The sequence below is a fragment of the Schistocerca americana genome, chromosome 6, assembly GCF_021461395.2.
Source record: "Schistocerca americana isolate TAMUIC-IGC-003095 chromosome 6, iqSchAmer2.1, whole genome shotgun sequence".
NCBI classification, from domain to species: domain Eukaryota; kingdom Metazoa; phylum Arthropoda; class Insecta; order Orthoptera; family Acrididae; genus Schistocerca; species Schistocerca americana.
In genome coordinates this window covers 538,820,994-538,832,746 of record NC_060124.1, presented here as the reverse complement: position 1 = coordinate 538,832,746, position 11,753 = coordinate 538,820,994, and the positions used below count along the sequence as shown (strand labels likewise).

The 11,753-nt window shown below is 44.9% G+C and overlaps 1 protein-coding gene across 1 annotated transcript in view; it reads left to right on the top strand.

Moving 5' to 3' along the window:
* The first annotated feature begins 493 nt into the window (after positions 1–493).
* Positions 494–11,753, top strand: part of LOC124620277 (neuroligin-4, X-linked-like) — a 190,083-nt gene continuing 178,823 nt past the window's right edge. Inside the window, exon 1 of the mRNA XM_047146945.1 lies at positions 494–573. Coding sequence (XP_047002901.1) covers positions 570–573 — 4 coding nt within the window. The 5' untranslated portion in view covers positions 494–569. The remainder of the gene's footprint in view (positions 574–11,753) is intronic.

The following is an 11,753-nucleotide window of genomic DNA, read 5'->3' as shown; positions in this document are numbered from 1 at the left end:
TTTTTCCATCTCAGTTAAGGTTTCTCTGTAATGACTTCAGCTTCGACGAGCCGTTAAGCTATAGCCCTCACCTCCACGTGCCGCAAGATGACTTGTCAGATGCGCATTACTCACGGACACACTCACTTCCGTCGTCCCAGGCTCTGGTTCCACTTACTGTATTGTGACACCATCTGACGACAAAAGAAGAGATTAGATATAAAAACAGGGAAAAAATTGCGTTTATTACTCTCAGTACGCCACGAATGCGATATGACGCTTGTTCAAGTAGTGTGAAATGTCAGTGTTTCATCGGAAATGGTGTCATTGTCAAAGGAGCCGAGGAAATCCAGATCAAAGAAGGCCGTGAGAAGTTGGTGCTTCTGACAAACTGGCCCGCCTGTCGGAGATTACGTGTGTACTTTGTTTGCGACCTTATCTGGACTACAATCGTGACTGCGTAATCTGCCCTTACAAACGATTGATGCCCGCTTTCCCACCGTTCAGATAGCGCCGTCACTTTCACGCCAAAGTAGAGTGGTCCTCCGGATAGCAGTCGCTTCAGAGCCCTCCAGCGAGTAACTGCGAAAATGAGTGAGTACAGTACTTTCGTGTTTTAAGTCGCTCCTAACACGGAACTATCACTTTCTCTAAGCCATTTCACCTTCAAGATCTTAGTCAACACTACAATATCACTGTGACGAAGTGTCGGACAGTGCACTGGAAGAACCAAAGGGTAGATAAAAAGTAACTTTACAGTCTTGTACACGCTGCTACACCAGTCAATACTTTGAATGCACAGGCCAGTAAACTATAAACACCGCAACTTACTGCTTTCAAAACACGAACGAAGGTCTCGGCCACTCAGTAGAAAGGTCTCTTTCCTTTTCTTCCTCACTACCCAACAGTGAGGATTTTTAATCCATGGATTACAAGAGACGTGTCTGATGTATGTCTTTAATATGTTCAATTTGGGCCATCTTGCATAGTAGCCCTTGGAATCATTTACTTTTTTGCTGAATAAGCAGTGTTTTACCTACAACATCAAAGTAATTCTAAAAGAAAATGGATTCTTGCACCTCTTCTTGGTAGAATAAATCCATATTTAAGGATGAAATACAAGCAATTTGCTTTTTGTTCGACTAATATTTCTTTATTATACCAAACGGATTCCGGCTTATTATGCCATCATTTAGCAGAGATACTAGCGTGCTAGAGACCAAACCTTGAATCCTAAAGATGTTACCGACGTTGAGATAGGAATAATAGAGAATTATTGTGAATCCTCTGCCAGGCACTTAAATGTGTTTTTCAGAGGGATGTACGTGAACTGTGTCTAATAAATTAGATTAAAACACGGATATTCAGAAACTGAACTGCCAAAGCACCCAGATGAGACTAAACATTGAGTCCATGTTACTTGCGTTACGTGCAACTGGTTATTGCATTTTACTTTTCATCTCTATGGGCATGAAAGGTGATGAGAGTGGACAGAAATGCACCACGTAAAATACTTCCACTGTAGTCTGGCTGCAGCAGCCGGGGAAGACAAAAGCAGCAACGGTGAAGTAACCGATTTTGTGACATTCTGCAAGTTCGTTACCAGGGGCGAATTCTATAGTTTCTTTCGTGTGCTTTGGTAATTTAGTTTTTTGTTCACTTTCTACGTGTTAGTTTAATATTTAACAGGCGCAGTCCCCACGTTTTCGTTTGTGGCTGAAAGCCAACAAATTTTGTGATCTATTAAAAGATTCTAATCAGGAGCGAATTGTTTAGTCTCACCTGAGTGCTTTGGCAGCTCAGTTTTTGAATATCCGTGCGTTAATCTAATTTATTAGACACAGTTCATTTACATTCCTCTGAAAATCACATTTAAGTGCCTGGCAGAGGGTTCATCGGACCACCTTCACAATAATTCTCTATCATTCCATCCTCGTATAGCGCGCGGGAAAAACGATCAATTATAACTTTCCGTGAGAGCTCTGATTTCCCTTATTTTATTATGGTGATCATTTCTCCCTATGTAGGTCGGCGTTAACAAAATATTTTGGGATTCGGAGGAGGAAGTTGGTGACTGAAATTTCGTGAGAAGAGTCCGCCGCAGCGAAAAACGCCTTTGTTTTAATTATGTCCGCCGCAAATCCTGTATCATTTCAGTGACACTCTCTCCCGTATTTCGCGACAATACAAAAATGCTACTCTTCTTTGAACTTTTTCGATGTACTCCGTCAATCCTGTCTGGTAAGGATCGCACATCGCGCAGCACTGTGCTTAAAGGGGACGGACAAGCGAGGTGTAGGCAGTCTCTTTAGTAGATCTGGTTCATTTTCCAAGTGTCCTGCCAATCTAACGCAGTCTTTTGTTAGCCTTCCCCACCAAATTTTCTATGTATTCTTTGCAGTTTAAGTTGTTCGTATTTGTAATTCCTAGGTGTTTAGTTGAATTTATGGCCTTTAGATTTGACTGAAGTATCGTATAACCGAAGTTTAACGGATTCGTTTTAGCACTAATGTCGATGACCTCACACTTTTCATTATTTAATGTCAGCATACTGATATTTTTTCTGAATCATTTTGGAAGTTGTTTTGATGTTCTGATGACTTGACTAGTCGATAAACGACAGCGTCATCTGCAAACACGGTTCAATCCCGCGTCCGGTCATCCTGATTCAGGTTTTCCGTGATTTCCCTAAATCACTCCAGGCAAATGCCGGGATGGTTCCTTTGAAAGGGCACGGACGACTTCCTTCCCCGCCCTTCCCTAATCCAATGAGAGCGATGACCTAGCTGTTTGGTCTCTTCCCCCAAAACAACCCAACCCAACCCATCTGCAAACGACCTAAGACGGCTGCTCATATTGTCTCCCAAATCGTTTGTGTAGGTAAGGATCAGCAAAGGGCCTATAACACTACCTCGGGGAACGCCAGAAATCACTTCTGTTTTAATCGATGACATTCCATCAATTACTGCGAACTGTGACCTCTCTGACGGGACATCACAAATCCAGTCACGTAACTGAGACGATATTCCATAAGCACGCAATTTCACTGTAAGCCCCTTGTGTGGTACAGTGTGTTGCGTTTTCGTCAGTGTCTACAGTAGAGTTCCAGAGTGCGTGTCAATAGTTCTTTGTTCTCCAGGATCTTCAGTATGGACAGTATGGATAGGCACTGTGACTTTTGTGTGCGGATGCAAACTGAGTTGGTGACACTTCGCTCTCAGCTCCATGCTGTGATGGCTTCGGTTACACAGCTTGAAGCTGTAGTGGATGGGCATCACTGTTGTGGGCGGCCGCGCGGATCCAACGGACGTCCAACACGTCTGAGTCCGCCGATCGGTCCATACAGGTGGTCAGCCCAGTTACTGCTCGCACTGAGGTTGACCCCTCATCCGTGGTCGAATGGGAGATCGACTCGGGGCGCGGCAGGAGGCGGAAGTCTTCCCAGGGGGCTGCACATAAGGCCTCCCCTGATTATTCTGACAAACAGTGATTGACACTGTCTCTCAGTCAGATGCAGTCGCTTGTCCTGCTTGAGAGGAATCCTCTCAACCTGCAAGTTACTGGCAATTACAGTTGGTGAGGTTATTGGTAGTTTGCAGCTCCAATGTTAGGCGCGTTATGGGGTCGCTTAGGGAATTCAGTCACAGGATTCAGAGTTACATTATGGCCATACGTTGAGATGTTTACACGTGGAAAGGCAAATGTTGTCTACCAAACATTGGCAGGATGCTGGGAAAGTACTGTCTCGCTTCAAAAGAGATTCCTTACAAAAATGTTCAAATGTGTGCGAAATCTTATGGGACTTAACTGCTAAGGTCATCAGTCCCTAAGCTTACACACTACTTAATCTAAATTATCCTCAGGACAAACACAAACACCCATGCCCGAGGGAGGACTCGAACCTCCGCCGGGACCAGCCGCACAGTCCATGACTGCAGCATCTTAGACCGTTCAGCTAATCCCGCGCGGCGATTGCTCACAGAAGCCTCATGTAAGATATTCTAGAATATTGCCCAAGTACGTGAGACCCACACAAAATGGCACTAGCAGTGGATGTTGAATGTATTCAAAGAATGACTACGTGAAACTACACGGTTTTACTTTATTCACAGGAGAGCATAAGGGAAATGCTGAATACCCAGAACTGACAGAGACCTGAAGATAAACGCCAACGTACCGTGAAAGCCTGCTTGCATATTTCCATGAACCGAATGTTAAATGAGATACCTAAGAATGCTGTCACGTATCATTCCAGCGGAAAATACAAAGACAAGACTGGACTAATTATGAAGTGCACAGAGACGTTTAAGGTGTCTCTCTTCTCATTCTCCATCTCCTTCTTTTTCTTGTGGCTTTGTCCCACACTAGCGCAGGGTCGACATGGTTATTAACAGATTTGGCATGATTCATTGTAGGGGTGATCGGATGCCCGTCGTGTTGCTGTCCCTCATCCCCCCCCCCCTCCCCCCTCGAAGGAATACCAACCCAGCACCCCAACCATCTATGTGCAATTTGAAAGTGGGCGAAATTTTTCTGAATGTAACTAAGGTGGGACTTATTATAACAGCGCGCCACCAGGCGGCTTCGATCCATGGCCGTCCCGAAAGCGGCGTTTTAAGGTGCACAGATATCAGGTCAGGTTTCTTCTGGAGTCCAAAATACGAGAGTGAAACGGGAGGAAACCGTAGTATGTGGTACAAAAATATTCTCTGCCATGCATTTCACGGTGATCTGCAGATAACGTATGTGGACGTAGATAAGTCTTTGACGCAGGTCTTGTACTTTGAAGACTGTATTCTTTTGTTCGTTGTTGATTTTGAGACACGAATGTGAGAGCTGAAACGCAGCGTCCGCACAGAGATAGCTGCTCCCAAGCAGCGTCAAAGGGGTTTGCCGATTTCCACCTGCATGAGCTCTGGACACTGTCAACGCGAGAGGGCGGAAACAGCAAGAGAGGCCGAATGGAGCGAGACGCATCTGTGTGAATACTTCCTTATCTTCGACATGTGGTCAGAATCTCATTCCGGAAAGCCTGCAGACCACATTTATCATGCAACCCGTTAGACTGTGTGTGTGTGTTTGTGTGTGAGTGTGTGTGTGTGTGTGTGTGTGTGTGTGTGTGTGTGTTCGATATACAGATGTCGATCAGTCGCACAACGTATCTGGCAGATAACGTTACAGATTTTGTACGTTGTTCGCGTCTCACTTTCATACTATAAACTGATAACAAGAAGCAAAGCGGAACTAATGGGGTTGCAGGACTTCTGCGGAATATTTGGTTACTTGTGTTAGCCTCACTCAATTTACACACACAATTTTATACGTTCTGTGTGTGTTTGCGCCTTTGTTCGCTCAAAACATTAACTGCTATCTGAAATTACGCGTGTAACGCAGTCAACAAACGTTAAACGTGGCTACTTGAACATTGCTGGTGACGTGAAACCTTCATAATCTAAAACAATGAACATAGTTTTTGTGTTACTAAGGCCATCTTTCAATCTGATTATTTTGAGGTATCTTACTCTGTCAACCAGTCGTTGTATTCGGCTCACTGTTCGTCGCTGCTGGATGATGCCATAGCGGTATTAAAAATCTTGGCTCATTGCGAACGAACGAATGAACCACATTTGGTAGTAACACAATACTGTTTGGATCTAGAACAGAAACTTCACAACTGAGCGCAATGAGTCAATATAACAAGTTTAAAAGTCAGCGTGAAAAACTACATTGAAGAGCTATACACACTGGTACACCTGTCTAATATCCTGTAGAGCCCCATCGAGCACGTAGAAGTGCCGCAACACGACGTACCATGGACTCGAGTAGTCTGAAGCAGTGCTGTAGCAAATTGACGCCATGACTCCGTATGAATTCGAGGGAGTGCAAGGCTCCCAGAAATGCTCAATAATGTTAATGTCCGGGGAGTCTGGTGGCCAGTGGATGTGTTTAATCTCAGAAGAGTGTTCCTGAAGCCACTGTGTAGCAATTCTGGACTTGTGGGTGTCACATTGTCCTGCTGGAATTGCCCAAGTCCGTCAGATTCCATGGACATGAATGGATGCAGGTTCAAATGGCTCTGGGCACTATGGGACTTAACATCTGAGGTCATCAGTCCCCTAGAACTTAGAACTACTTAAACCTAACCAACCTAAGGACATCACACACATCTTTGCCTGAGGCAGGATTCGAACCTGCGACCGCAGCAGTCGCGCAGTTCCGGACTGAAGCGCCTAGAACCGCTCGGCTACCGTGGCCGGCATGGATGCAGGTGATCGCACAGGATGCTTACGTACGTGTTACCCTTCACAGTCGTATCTAGAGGTATGAGGGGTCCGATATCACTCCAATTGCACACGCTCCACCCCATTACAGAGCCTTTACCAGCTTGAACAGTCCCCTGCTGACATCCAGGTTCCGTGGAATCGTGAGGTTGTCTCCGTACCCGTACACGTCCATCCACTCGATACAATTTGAAAAGAGGCTCGTCCGACCAGCCACCAGGTTTCCAGTCATCAACAGTCCACTGTCGGTGTTGACGGACCCAGGCGAGGCGTAAAGTTTTGTGTCATGCAGTCATCAAGGGTACACGACAGGGCCTTCGGTCCCGAAAGTCCATATCGATGATCTTTCGTTGAATGGTTCGCACGCTGACAGTTGTTGACGGTCCAGCATTGCAATCTGCTGCAATTAGCGGAAGGGTTGCATTTCCGTCACGCCGAACGATTGTCTTCAGTCGTTCTTGGTCCCGTTATTCTAGGATCTTTCTCCGGCCGCAGCGATATGGGTTCACTCGTGAAATGGTTGTACGGGAAAATCCCCACATCATCGCTACTTCGGAGATGCTGTGTCCCATCGCTCGAGCGCCGATTACACGCCGATTACACACTACGTTCAAACTCACTCACATCTTGATAACCTGCCATTGTAGCAGCAGTAACCGATCTAACAACTGCGCCAGACGCTTGTCTTGTGTAGGCGTTGCCGACCGCAGCGCCGTATTCTGCCTGTTTAATATTTTTCTGTTTGACTACGCATGGCTATACTAGTTTTTTGGCGCTTTATTGTATTACTCTAGGACTGAAATAGTGGCTCGATAACGTATCGAAAAAAGTAGTAAAAATCATCAAAGGAGGCATAGAGTGATGATAGTGCTGACGTATGAAAATGGCACTGATGTTACTTGGTGATATGATCAAGGTTGGATCTAGCCAACGTCAGGACGTATGTTATTTATAAACTCAATAAACAAAATTAGTGGCATGTTCATCCTTTCAAAGCAACCTTTTTCACTTGAAATTGAAGAATAATATACGTGAAGAAAAGAAACATTTTTTTCGTTTTAGGCTGACCGGTGTTGTTTCGTAGGAAGCAAAAAAATTGGTTCAAATGGCTCTGAGCACTATGGGACTTAACATCTGTGGTCATCAGTCCCCTAGAACTTAGAACTACTTAAACCTAACTAACCTAAGGACATCACACACATCCATGCCCGAGGCAGGATCGTAGGAAGCCTGTTCGCCCTTTGACCACGCCTTACCCATGTCTGGTCACAGAGAAATGTTTTACTTAAGAATCATCTAAATATAGCGGGGCGGAGATTTCAGTTGATGACTTTTATATTAAGGGCAGTTGAACACTGTTACTGGATGGGCAGCTAAAGAAATAAACAGGGGGCCGGCCGGTGTGGCCGAGCGGTTCTAGGCGCTTCAGTCTGAAACCGCGCGACCGCTACGGTCGCAGGTTCGAATCCTGTCTCGGGAATGGATGTGTGTGATGTCCTTAGGTTAGTTAGGTTTAAGTAGTTCTAAGTTCTATGGGGCTGATGACCTCAGATGTTAAGTCCCATAGTGCTCAGAGCCATTTGAACCATTTGAATAAACAGGACAGTAAATACAGCTTGCTGCACACCTCCCTGGGGCACTCCTGACAATGCCTTTGTGTCTGACGATCACAAGTCGTTGAAGACAACCAATATACGACTTAAGAAGTCTTTGAGCCGCTCATATATCTGGGAACAAATCCCTATGTCTGGACCTTCGTTGCCTCAGTTTACCTAAAATATAGGAATGTGGAATCTGCTTCTTGCTCTTCATTTATGGTTCGCAAGATATCATGTGAGAAGAGGGCAAGTAAAGTTTCGCACGAGAGATGCTTTCTAAAACAGTGTTAATTTGTGAACAGAAGCTATTTTGTCTCAATGAAGTTTGTTGTATTCGAAATCAGAATGCCGGCCGAAGTGGTCGTGCGGTTAAAGGCGCTGCAGTCTGGAACCGCGAGACCGCTACGGTCACAGGTTCGAATCCTGCCTCGGGCATGGATGTGTGTGATGTCCTTAGGTTAGTTAGGTTTAAGTAGTTCTAAGTTCTAGGGGACTAATGACCTCAGAAGTTGAGTCCCATAGTGCTCAGAGCCATTTGAACCATTTGAAATCAGAGTAATGTTCCAAAGAATTCTGCAGCAAACCGATGTTAAGGATATTACTCTGTAATTTTTGAGCCTTCATTTACCCTTCTTGCATACGGGAGTCAGCTGCGCTTTTTCCCTCCACCTGGGACTTTCGCTGGGCGAGAAGTTCGCGATAAATGCGCGCCAAGAAAAGGGTAAATGCTGTAGACTACTCCCTGTGAAACCGCATTGGTATTCCATGCGGATATGACGACTTATTTGTTTTCAACAGTTTCAGCTGCTTCTCTGTGCCAGGGATGCCTATGTCCTCCGTACATGAGCCTGTACGGCGATATGTGTGTACGATCCTTCTGCGCGAATGATTTCTTAAACGCGAAATTTAAAACTTCATTTTTCCTTTTAGTGTCTTCTACTGCCGCACGAGGCTAGTCGATGAGTGACTAGATAGAAGCCTTCGACCAGCTTAGTGATTTTACGTTGGACCAGAAGTTATTCGTGTTCTCGGTACGAACTTTCGGTATGGTAGGACGTGGTAGTTGTGATATGCTTCGTACTTCGATGTTTTTACAAACGCACAATATTCTACTAAGATTTGCCTGTCGTTATTTCTGCGTTCGTTTTTGGACCGACAGTGTAACAATATCGGCTTCCTGACTATTTTCCGAATTTTGTTATTAAACGATGGTTGGTCTTTCTCCTCCTTACTAGGCAGGTACTTCTCCAAGTGAATTTTAAAATCAGTTTAGACTATATATACAGGGTGATTCAAAAAGAATACCACAACTTTAAAAATGTGTATTTAATGAAAGAAACATAATATAACCTTCTGTTATACATCATTACAAAGAGTATTTAAAAAGGTTTTTTTTTTCACTCAAAAACAAGTTCAGAGATGTTCAATATGGCCCCCTCCAGACACACGAGCAATATCAACCCGATACTCCAACTCGTTCCACACTCTCTGTAGCATATCAGGCGTAACAGTTTGGATAGCTGCTGTTATTTCTCGTTTCAAATCATCAATGGTGGCTGGGAGAGGTGGCCGAAACACCATATCCTTAACATACCCCCATAAGAAAAAATCGCAGGGGGTAAGATCAGGGCTTCTTGGAGGCCAGTGATGAAGTGCTCTGTCACGGGCTGCCTGGCGGGCGATCCATCGCCTCGGGTAGTTGACATTCAGGTAGTTACGGACAGATAAGTGCCAATGTGGTGGCGCTCCATCCTGCTGAAATATGAATTGTTGTGCCTCTTGTTCGAGCTGAGGGAACAGCCAATTCTCTAACATCTCCAGATACTGTAGTCCAGTTACAGTAGCACCTTCGAAGAAAAAGGGACCAAAAACTTTATTGGCTGAAATGACACAGAAAACGTTCACCTTAGGCGAGTCACGTTCATACTGAGTTGTTTCCCGCGGATTCTCAGTGCCCCATATACAGACATTGTGACGGTTGACTTTCCCATTAGTGTGGAAAGTTGCTTCATCACTAAACAAAATCTTTGAAACGAAAGATTCATCTGTTTCCATTTGAGCAAGGATAAAATCACAGAAATCGATTCTTTTAATCTTATTAGCTGCAGACAGTGCTTGAACCAATTTCAGACGATAAGGTTTCATAACTAACCTTTTTCGTAGGACTCTCCATACAGTTGATTGTGGAATTTGCAGCTCTCTGCTAGCTCTGCGAGTCGATTTTCCTGGGCTGCGAACAAATGCTTGCTGGATGCGTGCTACATTTGCATCACTCGTTCTCGGCCGTCCAGAACTTTTCCCTTTGCACAAACACCCATTCTCTGTAAACTGTTTATACCAACGTTTAATACACCACCTATCAGGAGGTTTAACACCATACTTCGTTCGAAATGCACGCTGAACAACTGTCGTCGATTCACTTCTGCCGTACTCAATAACACAAAAAGCTTTCTGTTGAGCGGTCGCCATCTTAGCATCAACTGACGCTGACGCATAGTCAACAGCGCCTCAAGCGAACAAATGTACAACTAAATGAAACTTTATAGCTCCCTTAATTCGCCGACAGATAGTGCTTAGCTCTGCCTTTTGTCGTTGCAGAGTTTTAAATTCCTAAAGTTGTGGTATTCTTTTTGAACCACCCTGTATAATTCTGAAGTGGAAGGTAGGGAGCTGGTTGGTGAGTGTTAAGGTACTTTGACTCAACATCCGAGGTCATCAGTCTCCTAGAACTTAGAACTACTTAAACCTAAGTAACCTAAGGACATCACACACATCCATGTCCGAGGCAGGATTCGAACCTGCGACCGTAGCGGTCGCACGGTTCCAGACTGAAGCAGCGGCTGGTGCTTGTTACACAGGTCAGTTTTGAAAATGAGAAGTAAACTATTGAAATGAGTTTTTTTGCCAAGCACTCTGTCTCGCCTTACGTATCCGTTTGCCCTCGGTCATTCAGATCAACGTATTAATTCCTCCTGCCCGCGCTCTTCTTCCAGCCAGACACTACGTGCACCTCAGGATTTCTTACACTTACCGCAAACACCACAAAAACTAACGAATCATTTCCCATGACACTGCGCTGCTTTGCTACCTGCACATTCCTCTAGCTTATACACACACACACACTCCATAGCATACTGCAACGAAAATTTGACCATCTCCTGTACCTGACCACAAGTTCACCCACAGACCTCCCCACCCTTCCAACCTTAGCGGAATACTGCTCCTGATCTCCGTGCAACATCTCCTCTTCTCTCACAGTCTTCTCCCTCCCTTCCAACTGCTTTCTTCAGGAACTTCTTCTACACAATTTCCGTCCCACTTACCCCACTCTGCTGTGTTCCACATTAGTTTCTCGGTTCAACATACTCTACCGCATGTTTTCCAACCAGCATACCTCGTCCCCCTTTCCTTCTAAGAACCAAATTTGGGATCCTTTTCCTCATCATTAACATCCAAAGAATAACCCTAAATGTGTTAACGTAAACACCATCATCACCTACTGCTCACCTCTAACTCGCAATGTACACTACTGGCCATTAAAATTGCTACACCAAGAAGAATTGCAGATGATAAACGGGTATTCATTGGACAAATATATTATACTAGAACTGACATGTGATTACATTTTCACTCAATTTGGGTGCATAGATCCTGAGAAATCAGTGCCCAGAACAACCACCTCTGGCCGTAATAACGGCCTTGATACGCCTGGGCATTGAGTCAAACGGAGCTTGGATGGCGTGTACAGGTACAGCTGCCCATGCAGCTTCAACACGATACCACAGTTCATCAAGAGTAGTGACTAGCGTATTGTGACGAGCCAGTTGCTCGGTCACCATTGACCAGACGTTTTCAATTGGTGAGAGATCTGGAGAATGTGCTGGCCAGGGCGGCA